Consider the following 18653-nt stretch of genomic DNA (forward strand, 5'->3'; position numbering starts at 1 on the left):
AACGTCCCGAGTCGAAGTCAGCAGCACCCCATCCCCACTGTACACAGTGTTAGTGGTGCACTGCTTCCCCCTCCTGAGACGTCGGATGGTGGACCAGAATTTCCTCGAAGCCGTCCGGAAGTCGGCTTCAATGGCCTCACCGAACTCTTCCCATCGGGTTTTTGCCTCGGCGACCACCAAAGCTGCGTTCCGCTTGGCCAGTCGATACCCGTCAGCTGCCTCTGGGGTCCCACAGGCCATAAAGGCTCGATAGGACTCTTCTTCAGCTTGACGGCATCCCTTACTGCTGGTGTCCATCCCTTACTGCTGGTGTCCACCAGCGAGTACGAGGGTTGCCGCCACGACAGGCACCAACCACCTTACGGCCACAACTCAGATTGGCTGCCTCAACAATAGAGGCACGGAACATGGTCCACTCGGGCTCAATGTCCACCGTCTACCCCGGAACATGGGAAAAGCTCTGTCGGAGGTGGGAGTTGAAACTCCTTCTGGCAGAGAATTCCGCCAGACGCTCCCAACAAACCCTCACAATACGTTTGGGTCTGCCAGGACGGACCGGCATCTTCCCCCACCATCGGAGCCTACTCACCACCAGGTGGTGATCAGTTGACAGCTCCGCCCCTCTCTTCACCCGAGTGTCCAGAACATGCGGCCGCAAATCCGATGACACGACCACAAGGTCGATCATGGAACTACGGCCAAGGGTGTCCTGGTGCCAAGTGCACATGTGGACACCCTTATGTTTGAACAAGGTGTTCGTTATGGACAGTCCGTGACGAGCACAGAAGTCCAATAACAAAACACCACTCGAGTTCTGATCGGGGGGGCCGTTCCTCCCAATCACGCCCCTCCAGGTCTCACTGTCATTGCCCACGTGAGCATTGAAGTCCCCCAGTAGAACAAGGGAGTCCCCAGCAGGAGTACTCTCCAGCACACCCTCCAAGGACTCCAAAAAGGGTGGGTATGCTGAGCTGCTGTTTGGTGCATATGCACAAACAACAGTCAGGACCCGTCCCCCCACCCGCAGGCGGAGGGATGCAACCCTCTCGTCCACCGGTGTGAACCCCAATGTACAGGCACTGAGCCGGGGGGCAATGAGCATGCCCAGACCTGCACTGCGCCTCTCACCGTGAGCAACTCCAGAGTGAAAGAGAGTCCAACCCCTCTCGAGAGGACTGGTACAAGAACCTAGGCTGTGTATGGAGGCAAGTCCGACTATATCCAGTCGGAACTTCTCTGCCTCACACACCAGCTCGGGCTCCTTCCCTGCCAGAGTGGTGACATTCCATGTCCCAAGAGCTAGCTTCTGCAGCCGAGGATCGGACCGCCAGGGTCCCCGCCTTTGGCTGCCGCCCAGCTCGCTTTGGCCCCTCCCACGGGTGGTGACACCATGAGAAGGGGGTCCCACGTTGCCTCTTCGGGCTGAGCCCGGCCGGGCCCCATGGGTGTCGGCCCGGCCACCAGGCGCTCGGCAACGATATGTTGCTCTATGTGACTCACTGTTGTTTTGCAGCTTCTCGCGGACCGTTTGCGGACTTAAAAAAAAATTTTTTTTTAACCTGTTTATGTTAATCGAACGCTACTTCGCGGATTTTCGTTTATCGCGGGTGGTTTTGGTCCCCATTAACCGCAATAAACGAGGGATTACTGTATTTGAAACAAGGGTCCTCGCTGTAGAAACCTTATCAAGGAAAAACTGTCGGAATCTTTTGCACATTTCAGTTGAGTCTGAACAAATACAAGAGAATCATCCATTTTCTGTTCCGTTTATCCTCACATAGGTCGCGGGTGTACTGGAGCCTATCCCAGCTGTCTTTGGGGAGTAGGCGGGGGATACCCTGAACCGGTTGCCAGCCAATCGCAGGGCACAAATAGACAACCATTCACACTCACAATCATACCGAAGGGCGAGAGGCCATAGCCTGCCTGTTTTAGATCCCACCCTACTCCTACACACCTGATTCAAACAATCAGCTCAGCAGCAAGCTCTGTAAGAGCCTGAAACAATCGGGCTTTATCCATGTCACAAATCTATATTCACTGATATCCTTTACTTTGATATAAACTATGTGGTGGACGCTTTTTGTAACATACCTGTTGTGTAACTTAGGATCTCAGGTTTTGGACCGGTAGGATACTGGTTTGGCCGCCGTGTGCATGTCGGCTGTTGCTTACCGTGGTCGAAGGAACACTCAGGGACTTTGTGTGAATGCTCCGACACAAAATTTGAAAGAAAATTGCTTTAAAGAGTACTAGTTCGACCCCCACTTTGGAGACATACACATTCCAGCTACACGTGACATTCAACAGACCAACCACAAAAGCTCTTATTTGTATAATGGAAGAGGAGAATAAAAAAGTAAAACCATGTCTAGCGAGAATAAGGGGTCACTTCAGTTTAGACCAGGCATGTCCAGCTCCGGTCCAGGAGGGCCACTGTCCTGCCTGTTTCTCATCTCTCCGGGCTGCAACACACCTGATTCAGATGATCAAATCATCAGCCAGCTCTGAAGCAGCATGAGAATGATCCTGATTATTTGAATCAGGTGTGTTGCTCCTGGGAAAGCTGGAAGACAAGGCAGACAGCGGCCCTTGAGGACCGACTTTGAATATCCCTGGTGTCGACCATTAATGGCGTCTTGGAAAAAATGCCTTCATTAAATGGTAAACGGTCTGTCACTTGTATGATGCTTTTCTACCTCAGGTAGTCAAAGCGTTTCACACCCTTACCTCATTAACTGTTGCCCCTGCGATCCGACCCCGGATAAGTGGGATAAAATGGATGAATGGATGGATAGATTGATCGATGGACGGATTATTTTCATTCAGAGTTTGTTTCATGTACAATTCACCGACAGCACTGGCAAATAATGGGAATCTGCAGGGCTGAGAGAAGCATTTTTAAAATGGTCCATGTGAGCGACGATCGTTAACACTGCAAAAGTGCGTCCCATGCCTCCATGTCAGGTTTCTACTAAGATGATTGGCTTTTCACAAAACCATAGCCTCTTGTGTCCATTTTTATGTTTTATTCATCTCATCGCTGTAAATTTCCCCAGTGTGGGACGAATAAAGGATATCTTATCTTATGGCTGTTGCTCATCAGGACGTGTGTAAGTGCGTGCGTATGTGCGGTAACGGGTCGATCCCAGGAGGTTGAGTGAGCGAAAAATAAGATTATAATAAGCATTTCGCGGCCCGGTAGTCCAGTGGTTAGCACGTGGGCTTCACAGTGCAGAGGTACCGGGTTCGATTCCAGCTCCGGCCTCCCTGTGTGGAGTTTGCATGTTCTCCCCGGGCCTGCGTGGGTTTTCTCCGGGTGCTCCGGTTTCCTCCCACATTCCAAAAATATGCATGGCAGGCTGATTGAACACTCTAAATTGTCCCTAGGTGTGAGTGTGAGTGCGAATGGTTGTTCGTCTCTGTGTGCCCTGCGATTGGTTGGCAACCGATTCAGGGTGTCCCCCGCCTACTGCCCGGAGACAGCTGGGATAGGCTCCAGCACCCCCCCGCGACCCTAGTGAGGATCAAGCGGTTAGGAAGATGAATGAATGAATGAATAAGCATTTCTATTGTAGTAATATGTGTAAAGTTTATTGACATCCGCAAATAAAAAAAGACAAATGGGTTATGATACAGCTCTTTGTGACAACAGGAAAAGAGCGAAATAAAACCTAACAATAACAACAAACAAAGTGGACAGTACACACAGATTTGGGCAATGGCAAGATGTTACAATTTAAAAGCTCAATTCTATAATTTTTGACAAATTTTCAGTCAGATTTCAAGGCATAGAGAATATCATCTTGGCTGATATTAAGGCGGATACGCTGCAGGACACCCAAGCGACTCGTCTCGAGCAGTAACAATCTGCAGGCTCCCAGGCGTTGACAGACTGTAAGAACCTCCGAGACACTTATTGACTGCAGACCCTCCACCCGACACAGAGCCTGGTGCTGTATAAACACCTGGGAAGTACACAGAAGAGTTACAACTGTTAATATACATTTGTTTTTATTCCTTGGCTAAAATTGTAATTCCAGTGAAGCAACATGCTGCATTAAACGGGGTTGTCGTGCTTGCTGCAACAGCTGTTAGAGTTCCCAAATGCCAATACCTGCTATGGTACCACTCAGTAACAAAACCTTACATACCAGCTGACCAAGGCAGATCATTTGAGAGAACAGAGTCAATTACTTGAATTATGACTTGAGCCAGTGATGGGACCAAATCACACATACAGTATGTAAGTCTCAACCAAGTTCGCACCCATTTTGTCTTGGTCAAGTCAAGTCAAATCACATGTTACACCTCAAAACAAGACACTTTTCCAATTCATGCGGCCTTATCTGCAGTATCCATTTTCTGAGAGAGTGATGATATTATTAGTGGCCCTGTTTGGCACCATTTTAGATACCATGGAAAAAGACAACCTGCGCAGTCCAGTTGGGATCAATACGATGCCTTGAGAGGTAAATGACAACATTCATTCATTCAAGAATCTGTTCTAAATTGCCTTATTTGTAAAAGTGTGAAGGTCAAATAAATAAATAACCTATCTCAAAAGCTAACTATATGCAAAGCTTTTTGATTTGTGCCATCAGAAGGTGACTTTTTTTTGTACCTGCTGGAAAGTTGCTTCTTCCAAACCCAACCGCCGAAACTCTGCAATGACAGCACGAAGGAAGAGCTGTTCCTGCACCGATGCAGACCTGAAAAGCACACATTTCACTGCATTTTTACTTCATCAAAACGGTCAACTACTACCAGGGATGACAATGGCTAGTGATGAAAAAAGCGGAAAGGGGCGTGGCCACTTACAAAAGTGGCACTAAACATGCTGAAGATGAAGTGTATTCAATTTACACACTATTTGAAACTTGAAAAAAACCCCACAATTGTTCACTATTCTTTCAAGTGAAAATGTGTGCAATTTTGCTGTTGCGTTCCTAGTGAGCACCAATATTTTTTGCTGCTCAAAATCAAAACTAAAAAAGGAAACACGTTCCCTGCCATATTTAAGATTTGTTCATTACTTGTATTCATAAAGTGTTGTGTAAATGTGATAAAAAGCTATTGATTCTTACCTTATACAGTGATATTGAAGTCCCACACTGTTTACTATATATGGATTATGAATGTATTTTATTATATAAAGTGGATGTCTATTTACAGTATATACAACAATATACAGTTTCATGAAGTAAAATACTTTATTTTCTCTTCATTTTAAGCTTTTTAGCAAGCGCTAAAAGCTTATTGGTCCTCTCCGTCTTTTTCCAATCTCTTTTTATCCAACTCCTTGTTTTTACACATGCTCCAGGCTGTCGAAAAGCGCTTGAGATCGAGTAGTTACTTTTCAGTAGAAATGTCTGTTTTCGGTGTTTCACTGAGGTTGCGTGACTCTGTAAAGCTTTCCATCCTCTCGATTATACATCATACACGTCCAATTGCATGGCTGTTTACAATCAGAAGATGGAAAGACTGATCGGGAGAGCTCGTGAAAACTTGACGATAAGGTACCTGACCCCCCCTAATATTTTCTCAACGGATTTAGACGATTCACAAAAATGATCAATTTAAGAAATAAAACGGCGGATTTCCGTGTATCCGTAGAAAATTGCCATCCCTGTATTACTGTGAGGATCTTACTTGACAGCAGTGATGAAGGAGGAAGAAAACATCTCATTGAGTGCATCCATCACATGATTCATCCCCACTAATCTTCTGGTTGAAGTGTTGGTGGCAGAATGCTCGCAGAGCTCCGTGGCTCTCCGACAGATATCCAAACACCGGCGAGCATCACCTGACAGAGCAGCTACCTGAGGAGAATTGTACTGCTGAAGTCTCTGAGACACGATCAATCTGTTGAGGGTTATCGGGTGCTGGTCGTCACCTTCCTGGACACGAGTTGCAAAGCATCATCCTCAAAGGCCTTGACTTTGTTTAACCGAGACATTATGATCTGTTGCAATTGCTTGAATCCATAAGGCTGGAATGACCGTCGAGTTAAACCCTGGAAAAACAAGACGGGGGGAGAACCAACACACTTTTGGTGGGGTCTTTATATATACATATATATTCTTATACTTCCAGTTGCATAAACTAATAAAAATATGAAAACTTACTGGCGTACAAGCGTTCGCAAAGAAAAGGTGAAGCTGACTGCCAGTGTGGCCCGCTGAATGGGATTATGGGATATCTTACTATTTTAAGCACAAAGGGCGGGCACTCTATTAAAAATAGCAGCAATTAGGGTGGAGTCAATGCGTTAGCTTTCATCTAATTTTGGACTCGTCTGCTATCGTCCGTGTAGCTTTCACAGCGGGGCTGATGTGAACGAAGCCACTGGTGGAATTGGCATATTGTCAAACAGAGATCGCAATTATCGACAAGTATTTTTGCTCGTTTTCAATCTTTTTGGGCCATATGACCAGTATTTTCTTTTGTTTTTACATATCCAATTAACAAGGTCGTGTTTTGAGATTTGCACACAAAAAAAAAGGATAATGCGGAACAGTTGGCAGCTCTCAATAACCCAACTCTGTCTTTACAATGTTGGGCTGTATTGCTCACCAGTCTGCTGGCCACTCTGTTGATCATGATCCTCTCTGGCAAGTCCATAGTGTTTGCGATGGTTAAAACCACCAGGCGGGAATGACGTCGCGTTGGCCAGTCAAAAAGGTTATACATCACATTTTGCTTCCTGGTCCACAAAAGGTCCAACTACAGAGAGAAAGTACACATATTAAACTTAATTGAGGCTGAACATTTAATCACATGTATACCGTAAATCTGGACTATAGAGCGCACCCGATTATAAGCCGCACCCACAGATGAAAAACCATTTTGTACACACACAAGCCGCACCTGTCTATAAGCCTCAGGTGTCCATAATGTAACATGAGATTTTTGCAAAGAAAGACGGTACACAGAAAGAGGTTTCAACGTTTAATAACATACCTTCACTTTTCTTTGCCTGTAACGCGGCAGCACGGCAGCAGTAAAACAGCACTCACATGGCTGGTTAAAAAAAAAAAATGGCACCTTTCCCTGCCGTAATACTCGGTCAACCATTCCTTCATTTGGCTTTCTACCATCCAGGCTTTTGTGCCAACTTTCAAGACAATGTCTTTTGGGAAGTTTTCTTTTGGCATACTGTATGTAACCAGGTGAACAATACTATGACTGTTGTCGTGAATGCTGCCGCGTTTAAAAAATGGACCATTGTCACTTTAAAAGGAGCGTTGGATAATCTCGTGGGAAATCTCATGAGACTTGGACCACAAAGTGAAATGAGACAAACGCTGAACTGTGCTTATTCAGACCTGATGTATCTGCAATCGGCATTGGTACCTAGCTGATATTAAGAGTACAATATTGTCGTTTGGAAGGTTGAACGGTGTCACACGGTGGGTCGTGTGAACAGCCGCGAAGCAGGGGAGATTAGTTTTTTTCCACGTTTCAGGGACATACAACATGCCGGAAAGTGCTCACAAGCTGAGTCTATTTTTGCCTACTTTTCTATTTGTTTGTCCCATTTGACGTGTCTCAGTCTTTTATTTAATTAGTGCTGTAGATTTTCTATGCTCAGTTGGGAATAAAGCCTTCATAAAAATGATTTTGTGTCCGGTCAAGTCTGTCACACAGCTTTCAGATTGCGGTCCAGCGCAAAACACAGGTGAAGTGCGCCCTCTCATGGCCAGTTGTTTTCACTGTGTCACATGACAGCATCTCGCCTTTTCTGCTTGAGTGCTTCATGGCGGTCATTGGAAAAATCTTTAAACAGACCGCATCATTAAATAAGCCTCAGGGTTGAAAGCGTGTGACAAAAGTAGCGGCTAATATAGTGAAACTCCTCTACAACGAAACTGACATGGGCGAAAATACCCCCTTGTGTGAAAAAATGTTCATGCATTAAAGCCATTCCCTCTTTTCTACTCCCCCTACCACGAAAAGTCCCCGTGTTCCGTTATACAAAATCTTTTTCTCTGCTCTTGCCTCGCAACGAGATTCACTACAACAGTGTTTTCAACCTTTTTTGAGCCAGGGCACATTTTTTTACACTGGAAAAATTTTGCCGCACACCACTAACTAAAAATGTTATAAAATGACACTCTGAAAAGTATATTTAATTAAAATATAATTTCTCAGTTTATTTACTCAATTTACTCAATCACTGTGAAAACCTGGGCCTGTTTGACAAAACCGATATCCTGGCAGGAATAGAAGAAAGACACAAAGTTCTTCTTCAACAGCTCTCAGTCTCTCTGTTTTTAGTTTTTATAAAAGCTCAGCTCACACAGATATGTTGTGGAAAATGGGAGTAATGTCAGAACAGCTTTGTTGGCCAGAATGGGGAACTCCTTGGCAGCAGTCAACCAAAAACTGTCCAAAGGAAGATCAGCAAATCTTAGTTTTAAACCCCGATCCTGTTTCAATTCAGTTAGTTCCTCCTGCTCTTGTAAAGTCATGTCCTTTCCAACAACTGATGCTGAGCTGTATGGGTCCCTAACCCAGTCAAAGCATTCAGTGGAGGCTGAAGAGAAATAAAATGACAATTTCTCCTCAAGACTTTTCAAATGTTTAATATTACCTCACACAGTGCAGCAGTGGGACTTTGCCGTTTCACTGTGAGTGGGAACATCTCCAGGTTGGCACGTTGCACATGTTGTTGCCAGAGGTGGACCTTTAAACGGAATCCATTTACTTTATCTGGGCTTGTAAGCAGGTTTTCACTTCGGCACTGCATCCTTGTGTTAAGTTCATTCAGATAATGAAATATATCAGCCAGGTATGCTAGCTTTGCGCACCACTCATCACTTGAAAACAGATTTGACTAATCCGACTTCTCATTTGTCAGAAACAAGTTCCTCTCGCAGCTCATACACACGGGCGAGCACCTTACCGCGCGACAACCATCGGATCTCCGTATGGAGCAATAAGGCCTTATGCTCAACTCCCATTTCCTCACACAGAGATGTGAATATACAGCTTTTCAGAGGTCGTCTCTTTACAAAGTTCACTATGCGCACCACATCGTCCAACACAGGAACCAGTTCTGCTGGTAAAGCCTCACGGCGCAAAAAACAGTGCATAACAATCAGGTCTGGGTTTCTTTCCTTCACTCTGCTCACAAAGCCTTTGGTGCGCCCGACCATGGCTGCAGCTCCATCAGTGCAAACACTTGTGCAGTTTTGCCACGTAAGTCCTCCTTGGTCCAGATCTTTCGATGTGACCCGAAAAATTTCTTCTCCAGTTGTTTTTTCTGGCAGTGCCTTGCAAAATACGAAGTTTTCTCTAATGGCATCTCCATCCACAAAACGGACATTAGCCAAGAGATGAGAATGTCCACTAATATCCGTACAATCATCAACTTGCAACGCAAATTTCCTACTGATGTGTATCTTCTCCAAAACATGGCTTTCAATGTCTGTAGACATGTCATCAATACGTCTGGCAATTGTGTTATCAGAGAGCGGGACTTTATCTCTTTAACTGTGTCGGGGCCGAGCATATTGTTGCCAATGGCTACACAGGCAGGTAGTATTAATGTCTCTGCCACAGTGTGCGGCTTTTTAGATTTAGCAACGAGTTCGGCTACTAGGTAACTAGCTTTTAGCGCTTTCTCATTTACCTTTGAGGTTTTTCTCATAAAGGTTGCCTGTTTCTCTGTATTTACACGCAAGCGAACAAAATAGTCTGTCGGCTTGTTTTGAAGCGACGGGTGTTTCGTTTGGAGATGGCGTTTAAGCTTACTCGGCACCATGCCGCTGTTGGATAGCTTCTTGCCACACACCAGGCCAAATAGTCAAGTCAAGTCAACAGTATTTATAGAGCACTTTCAAACAGCCATTGCTGCATACAAAGTGCTGTACTTGGAGCAATTTAACATGCACAATAAACAGTAAGACAAATCGGTATTAAAGGCGGTAGAAAGCACCAAACGGTAAAACCAAGAACAAAACGAAGTCATGCTGAGTCGAATGCCAAATAATACAAGTGAGTTTTGAGGAGGGTTTTGAAGATGGGCAGCGAGGAGGCTTGCCGAATGTTCAGTGGGAGATCATTCCAGAGAGAGGCACCAGCAACAGAAAACGCTCGATCCCCTCTGAGCCTCAGTTTAGTTCTTGGTACTTCTAATAATGTCTGGTCCACTGACCTGAGGCGCCGGGCAGGTGTGTAGGGGCGGATGAGCTCAGAGAGGTAAGGTGGCGCGAGATTATTCAGAGATTTGAAAACAAAGAGGAGGATCTTGAAAATAACTCTAAGATGAATGGGGAGCCAGTGAAGGGATGCCAGAGTATGTGCTCCCTCTTACGAGTACCAGTCAAGAGGCGAACAGCGGCATTCTGGACCAGCTGAAGGCGCTTAATGGAGGACTGGCTGACTCCAAAGTAAAGGGCATTGCAGTAATCGAGCCGGGATGTGACAAAGGCATGAATTACTGTCTCAAAGTGTTCATGTGAGAGGAGAGGTTTTATTTTGGCCAGCTCTCTAAGGTGAAAGAAGCTGGATTTAACAACGGCACCAATTTGCCGATCCGAGTTTAAAATCACTGTCCAGTTTAAGGCCCAAGTTTGAGACTGTTGACTTAAGATAAGGAGACAGGGAGCCCAAGTCTACAGGATGGAATGTACAAGGGCCACTGGGACCAAACAATATCACCTCTGTCTTCTTTTCGTTGAATTTCAAGAAATTTTGTGCCATCCGGGTTTTGATTTCTTCCAGACAGGATAGGAATGGCGTATTACATATTATACAAATAGTCTGTACATATTTGATGTACAGACTATTTGAAACTTGAACAGAAAATAAATCCCAAGATTGTTCACTATTCTTTCAAGTGAAAATGTGTGCAATTTTGCTGTTGTATTCCTGGTGAGCACCAATATGTAACTTCAAATTTGCTGCTCAAAATCAAAACTACAAAAGGAAACACATTCCCTGCCATATTTAAGATTTGTTCATTACTTGTATTCATAAAGTCTTGTGTAAATGTGATAAAAAGCTGTTGATTCTAACCTCATATAGTGAGTTGAAGTCCCACACTGTTTACTATATATGGATTATGAATGTATTTTATTATATAAAGTGGATGTCTATTTACAGTATATACAACAATATACAGTTTCATGAGATAGAATACTTTATTTTCTCTTCATTTTAAGCTTTTTAGCAAGCGCTAAAAGCTTATTGGTCCTCTCCGTCTTTTTCCAATCTCTTTTTAGCCAACTCCTTGTTTTTACACATGCTCCAGGCTGTCGAAAAGTGCTTGAGATTGAGTAGTTACTTTACAGTAGAAATGTCTGTTTTCGGTGTTTCACCGAGGTTGCGTGACTCTGTAAAGCTTTCCATCCTCTCGATCCGTACAGAATGACTTCGTCACACACTGTACACAGAGCTTTACCGGCGACATCGAGCTTTTTCACGAAATCCGACACAAGCACAATGGTTCCTCTTTACTGTTTCCTACTGTGGACACTGTCCGCTTTCATTCAACCAGTGTCATCGAAATGTGTTTTTCAGATCCGCATCAATCTGATGCACTTTAGCTTCATCGCGAGTCTCGATAACATTCGGCATTCGCAAGAAAGGGGTTTAGGAAGGCGAACACGGATTGGTTGTGATTTGCATTTGCCGATATAGCGACCAATCACAACAAGTAAGATTTCATACACGTCCAACCGCAGGGCTATTAACAATCGGAAGATGGAAAGACTGATCGGGGAGCTCGTGAAAACTTGACGATAAGGTACCTGACCCCCCTAAAATTTTCTCAACGGATTTAGATGATTCACAAAAATGATCAATTTAAGAAATAAAACGACGGATTTCCACGTATCCGCGGAAAATTGCCATCCCTGCAATTCGGAGTTCACAGTTGTCCTTTTTAAAAACTTATCCATAACTGTTACCACGGCCTCTCACGTGCATCATTAAGTCTCTCGGAGGAGAGAGGCAATCAGCTACATGTTGCCAATTGGACGAATATTAAATTACCCGCCCAGTCTTTACAGCACGGACATGACCGTAAATTTTCGGATTACAAGCGCTACTTTTTTTCCACCGCGGGAAAAACATGGACCAATAAAATGAATGAGCAGTTCACTGAGGTCCAATGAGATTGTGTGACTAATCACAACTTTCGCTCTTTTCGCTGTAGCTGGGAAAAATGTGTTACCCGGCAACAGTCAACCAATAAAATGAATCAGTAGTACACAGGGGTCCAATGAAATTGTATGATTACCGGTAATCACAACTTCCTTATTTCAGTCTTTCTTCTAAACCTGTAGAAGTTGAAAAATACCTGACGAAAAGCATATGATGCAACTTTTAATACTCAAAGAGCAGGCGGCCATGGTGTTTCCACTGTACAAATCAGACTGAAGGCTGAAATGATCACTACCAAGATGAACATTGAAGGTTTTAAAGGTGGGCCATCTTGGTGTTATAGATTCATGACACAGAAAAGCCTGTCAATTAGGGCACACATGACTGCGTCAGCAGCTCCCTCCCAATTACGAGGACAAACTTGCTTCATTCCGCACATTCACACAAAGATAGCCAAGAATTCCATCAGCCCAGATGAAATAATAAATATGGAGGAGGTCCCTCTGACATTTGATTTGCCTCTCACTCGGTGTATTAAAGGCTCAGAGACATTGACATTATTGAAGCATTATGAGTTGTAATCTGCCTTCCTAGAATCAGCCTTCCTAGAATTCTACATCTCCCGTCTGCATTTCTGCATCTGCATTACTGTACCTTCTGCCCTTGCCCTTTGCCCCTGCCTTCCACCCCATCATCTACAATCTGTCTCCCATCTCCCAAACATGCCTTCTACCACCCATTAAAGAGCCCTACCTCAAGACACCTGCCTCCTGTATTCTAACCGATACACCATCCTGTACCCGATATACCCCCAAACCGATCCAGCCTGATTATCCTCCCCAAAATTTGGTCCTTTGAACCGGATATAGTGTTAAGGATGGAGCAAGAGAGAGAGAGACACCTTGATGAAAAAAGCTTTTGCTCCTTATAGGTTTGGACCAACTTCACCTCATAACTCCCATTGAGCCCGTCAGACTTGCTCCTAATGGTAGCCCGGCAGCTGTCCACACCAGGCTGGGGTGGACACTGCAGGGCCCTTGCCAGCCCATGGGGAGGCCAACCCAAACAGACCAATGCCTGTTTACCTCAACTTTACCATCTACAGGCACGTAGAGCGGTTCAAGCAAGTTGATGCTGTCCCCTACCGACCTGAGAGAGAGGTGACCCCATCCAAACAGGACCAACAAGCCATATCCCAGCTTGAAACAAAGGCAGTGCGTACAGAGGTGATCGGCGCCTTTAGATATGCTACTCCTTTGTTACGCCATACGGCCATGCCAACGCGGAAAGCACCTAAAGAATCAGTCATGGCCCTGCTGCGCAGCACTGGAAGACGCCTCCTTAAGAACTCTGAGCAGGGAAGAGCCTACAGGCAGAGCTTAGTTCCCTACGAAGTACAGTCCCTTGAGCGTTGTGCAGCTCTTGCAGCAGCACAGTTAGCTTCTACATTCAAGGAGCTCACTCTCGCAGAACAACGCATAGTATTGTGGTCTGACTCTACGACTGTACTTACCTGGCTACACTCCCAATCCTGTCGATATTGGATTGGATTGGATACAACTTTATTGTCAAATGTACTGTCTGTGTAACATGTAACATACAGCACAGATGAAATGTCTTCCTTCTCAACATAAAAGAAGATATATGGTCTTTGTAGGGTCAAGAGTAGCTCTGGTCCAGGAGCTTACAAAAGGCTGCGTATCGCGCTACGTAGACTCTGCATATAACCGTGCTGATGACCTGACAAGAGGGAAGACTTTAGTATCCCTATCGGAGCCCGACTGATGGTCACAAGGACCCCCCTTCTTTCTACAGTGCCCAAACACCTGGCTGGAAACCCCACACTTTGACACACCAGATGATGCAGCTGAGTTGAGGAAGGTCACCTTCTGTAGGTCAGCTGTCACCTCACCTGACATTTCCAGTCTGCGGGACAGGACATGCAACCTCATGGACACTACTGCAAGAGAGCTTCATGGCCAAGCCCCCTCAGATTACTCACCTACTGCCGAGGACTATCGACAAGCGGAGATACTCATCCTACAACGAGCCCAGAAACAGTCCTTCCCTGATGATTATGCTCAGCTGTCAGCAGGGAAACCAGTGTCCACAACAAGTCGACTGATCAAACTAGCACCAGCCATAGACACCCTACTCACCTCATAAGAGTAGGAGGCCAATTACGCCGTCTAGAAAGTAAAGAAGAGACCACCGTGCATCCGATTTTCCTTGATGATTCTCACCCTGCGACTCACATCCTCATTAGTATGACCAAGATCTTAAGCACCCAGAGCAAGAGCGAGTCTTTGCAGAGCTGTGGAGGAAATTCTGGGTCATCCACGGACGTGAGGAAGTTCGTCGTCATCAACGTTCCTGTGCAGTCAGCGCTGGAGAGCACCGCCTTCTATACCTAAAATGTCTGATCTTCCAGCAGTACGTCTCCAACTGCACAAACCTGCCTTCCACGTCACTGGCATGGACTGTTTTGGCCCCATGCTCGTAAAAATTGGCCGACGTCATGAGAAGTGATGGGGTCTCATCTTCAAGTGCTTGAGCACTCGAGCAGTTCATTTAGACCTTATCCGGACTTTGGACACAGATGCCTTCCTGATGGCCTTGAGGAGATTCATTGCTAGGAGAGAAACCCCTTCTGAACTGTGGTCGGACTATGGGACTAATTTCAAAGGAGGAGAGCGTGAGCATCAGGAAGCATTCATAAGTATGTGTCCAACCCTACATAGTCAACTTGTCCAACAGAAAATCAATTTAACGACAACCCCCCAGCAGCCCCACACTTTGGCGGAGTGTATGAGAGAGAAGTGCGAGCAGTCAAATCTTCCCTCCGTACTTGCATAGGGACCGAACCCTTCTAATAGGATGTCCTCTCCACTGTTCTGCTCGAGGTGGAGGCCATTCTCAACTCTAAGCCTTTAGGATACGTGTCTACTGATGTGGCTGATATTGACCCGGTGACCCCAAATAGCCTTCTACTGGGGCGGCCTGACGGATCATTCCCTCAAATCGTCTACCCGAAGAGTACCTACCCGCATACGTCAAAGCGCCTGAGCGGCACTCACAAGTCCTTGCAGACCAGTTTTGGTCAAGATTCATCAGAGAGTAGCTCCCTGAATTACAAACGAGGCAGAATGGCACGCCTGCCCCTCTGACCTCCTGGAGAAATCGGCGGTCATGATAGTTGACCCACAGCTACCTCGTGCCATGTGGCCCATGTGACGAAGGTTCATCGCAGCGATGACGGCTATATCCGGTCAGCTGACGTGGACGTCAAAGGACATGTGTACACCCGACCAGTAGCTCAGTTGATTTTACTTCCAGCCCTTCCATCAGGAGCGTTTGAACCCGATTCAACTCAAGACCTTCAGGTGGACTAATGAGCCTTTAACGAGCAAATGTGCCCCTGCACATTTGGGGGCGGCTGTATTAAAGGCTCAGAGACATTGACATTATTGAATCATTATAAATTGTAATCTGCCTTCCTAGAATTCTGCATCTCCCCTCTGCATTTCTGCATTTCTGCCCTTGCCCTTTGCCCCTGCCTTCGACCCCATCACCTACAAACTGTCTCCCATCTCCCAAACCTGCCTTGCACCACCCATTAACTAATTTACACCCTTTGACGTATAAATGCGTCAATTAGCGTATAGCCGCTCCCTCCCCATGACGTATTAATACCTCAATCACGTTTTTTCATGGGAGAGGCTGCAAGAGAGTCTGATGCAACTTCTCACCATAAGATTAGGCTTGACGTCAATGTTAAATAGCAAAAAAATGGCCATCAGGTGGCAGTGATGCAAAAATCCACCAGGATCACGCCGCAGAAGTAGTAGAAAGGGCGTATAGTGGAGGAGGGGCGTGTGTGGATACTGGATTGGAACATTAGCAACGAGCAACGATGGAGTAAAGGAAACAACTAACTAAAAAGGATTGTTTTTTTTCGGTATAAAAGCGTCCTCGAAACAAAACAACAAAGGAGATGGTGTTTGTGTGGAAGAGAAGAAGACGCTTCAGTCACGTAATCGAACGCAGCACCCGTCAAACGAACGTCAGCCTGCGCAAACATGACGTGCTACACGCGGCCCGCATAGCTCACGCCGAGTTTCGAGTTCATCTGATGAAAATGAACATGCTCCACGTCAGGGACCATCGCTTGGCAGAGCATTTTGTGCCTCCCGTGGCGCACATCGCCCACAAATCGTCTCCCCGGCGACTTCCAGCGATGACGGCAAAGAGGCCGCATTGCTTCGCATGGCCGACGCCGGGCACACGTCAGCGATTCGCTGGAATTGTCTCGTAATGACGACGATGAAGACGATGAATTGGAGAGCGATTTGGATCCCGATCTGTCGGACAAATACCTGCCTTCGGATATAACGGAAAGCAGCTGAGAGTTCTCGCCAGAGCCGCTGGAACGAGGAGGTAACTGCTGACTAGCTTGCAAGTTCCCGTTCAAAACTTCATCACTTCTTATGCCTCATCAGTTTTAAGATTGATCATAAAATGGAAAGTGGACTTCTCATTAATGACATAAGTGACCACCTACCTGTCTTTGCAGGTTTTCATAATTATTTTGATAGAAAAGCTAAGTCAACAACTCGCATAACAGAAATAAGACTAAGAACCCAACGCTCCATCGATGCTTTTAAGCAAGACCTAGAAAAACAAAACTGGACCGAGGTCTACTCAAACGAAGACCTAAATACAGCATTTGAAATATTTCAGTCTACCATAATCTCCTTATATGATAAACATTTTCCATTAACTAAAGTCTCCAAAAAGTATGAAGACCCAAGTAAGCCATGGATAACGAAAGGCATAGAAAACGCATGTAAAAAGAAAAACAATTTATATAAATTGTTTTTAAAATTGAGAACTGAAGAAGCAGAAAAAAATATAAGACCTATAAAAATAAACTAGTAAATATTATAAGAACCAGTAAAAGAGATCATTATTATGCTCCGGCCTCCCTGTGTGGAGTTTGCATGTTCTCCCCGGGCCTGCGTGGGTTTTCTCCGGGTGCTCCGGTTTCCTCCCACATTCCATAAATATGCATGGCAGGCTGATTGAACACTCTAAATTGTCCCTAGGTGTGAGTGTGAGTGCGAATGGTTGTTCGTCTCTGTGTGCCCTGCGATTGGCTGGCAACCGATTCAGGGTGTCCCCCGCCTACTGCCCGAAGACGGCTGGGATAGGCTCCAGCACCCCCCGCGACCCTAGTGAGGATTAAGCGGTTCAGAAAATGGATGGATGGATATTATGCACTGTTAGAGCAGAATAAAAGTAACACACAAGAAATATGGAAAATACTTAACCAAGTTTAACCAAGTAATCAGAAATAGTCCTAAAAAACTGGATTATCCAGAGTATTTTATCAAAGGCAAAAATACTATTCTGGAAAAAACTGCAGAAATATCAACTGAATCTAATGAGTATTTTGTTAACATCAGCAGTAACCTAGCAAACAAATTCCTGATCAAACAAACTTGTTTGAAATAGATAGATACATAGAAAAAAAACTCCTCCACGATGTTCCTTACTGCTGTAAAACAAGAAGTATCAAATATTATTAAAACTTATATAAAAATAAAAAGTCAACTGATTGCTTTAATATTGATATGACAAAAATAAGGGCGGCCCGGTAGTCCAGTGGTTAGCACGTCGGCTTCACAGTGCATAGGTACCGGGTTCGATTCCAGCTCCGGCCTCCCTGTGTGGAGTTTGCATGTTCTCCCCGGGCCTGCGTGGGTTTTCTCCGGGTGCTCCGGTTTCATCCCACATTCCAAAAACATGCATGGCAGGCTGATTGAACACTCTAAATTGTCCCTAGGTGTGAGTGTGAGTGCAAATGGTTGTTTGTTTCTGTGTGCCCTGCGATTGGTTGGCAACCGATTCAGGGTGTCCCCCGCCTACTGCCCGAAGACGGCTGGGATAGGCTCCAGCACCCCCCGCGACCCTAGTGAGGATCAAGCGGCTCGGAAGATGAATGAATGAATGAATGAATGAATGAATGACAATAATAAAGCAGATTATAGAATATGTAGTGCGACCTTTCACGCACAGATGCAACCTGTCATTCAAAGCTGGTATCTTTCCATCAAAAATGAAAATTGCTAAATGCCAATATCACTACTACCACAATTTTCAAAAATATTAGAAAAACTATTTTCTTTGGAATTTTTTATTCTTTATTTTTTGCAAAAGGAAAAGAAAATTGTGTCTGGAGGTCCCAACCAAGCCCATTTAACAATCCCGACCGGACGTGTTCATGTAAAATGCATTGGTTTGAAGCCTCCTGCAAAAAGGCAAACTCATTTGCAATCATCTGGCGCCACCTAAAAGTTGCACAATTGGAATGACCTCAACCCAACAATGTGGCATATGCATACGTCTGTCCAAGCGAAAACAAAGCGATTGACGTAAAAATCGCGTGAAATGCATGTTTTCACATTAGGTTTACGATGCATTCAAAAATATGAATTATAATGGGTCTCTATGGTGCAAAATATGTAAATTGTGAAGAT

General features: G+C 45.2%; 1 protein-coding gene and 1 long non-coding RNA gene across 4 annotated transcripts in view; both read right to left on the bottom strand.

Annotated features, from left to right (window-relative positions):
- The window catches only part of LOC127605754 (uncharacterized), a 90785-nt gene that overhangs the window by 37007 nt on the left and 35125 nt on the right, over window positions 1-18653 (bottom strand). The window lies entirely within an intron of this gene.
- Window positions 3567-18653, bottom strand: part of orc1 (origin recognition complex, subunit 1) — a 44189-nt gene continuing 29102 nt past the window's right edge. For all 3 annotated transcript variants that reach the window (XM_052073365.1, XM_052073367.1, XM_052073366.1), the window contains 5 exons: window positions 6577-6726; window positions 5897-6016; window positions 5653-5822; window positions 4625-4712; window positions 3567-3968 (listed from right to left, as the gene is read on the bottom strand). In XM_052073365.1, the coding sequence (XP_051929325.1) occupies window positions 3774-3968; window positions 4625-4712; window positions 5653-5822; window positions 5897-6016; window positions 6577-6726 (723 nt within the window). In that variant the 3' untranslated portion in view covers window positions 3567-3773. The remainder of the gene's footprint in view (window positions 3969-4624; window positions 4713-5652; window positions 5823-5896; window positions 6017-6576; window positions 6727-18653) is intronic.

This window comes from Hippocampus zosterae, chromosome 8, assembly GCF_025434085.1.
Source record: "Hippocampus zosterae strain Florida chromosome 8, ASM2543408v3, whole genome shotgun sequence".
In the NCBI taxonomy this organism is placed as follows: domain Eukaryota; kingdom Metazoa; phylum Chordata; class Actinopteri; order Syngnathiformes; family Syngnathidae; genus Hippocampus; species Hippocampus zosterae.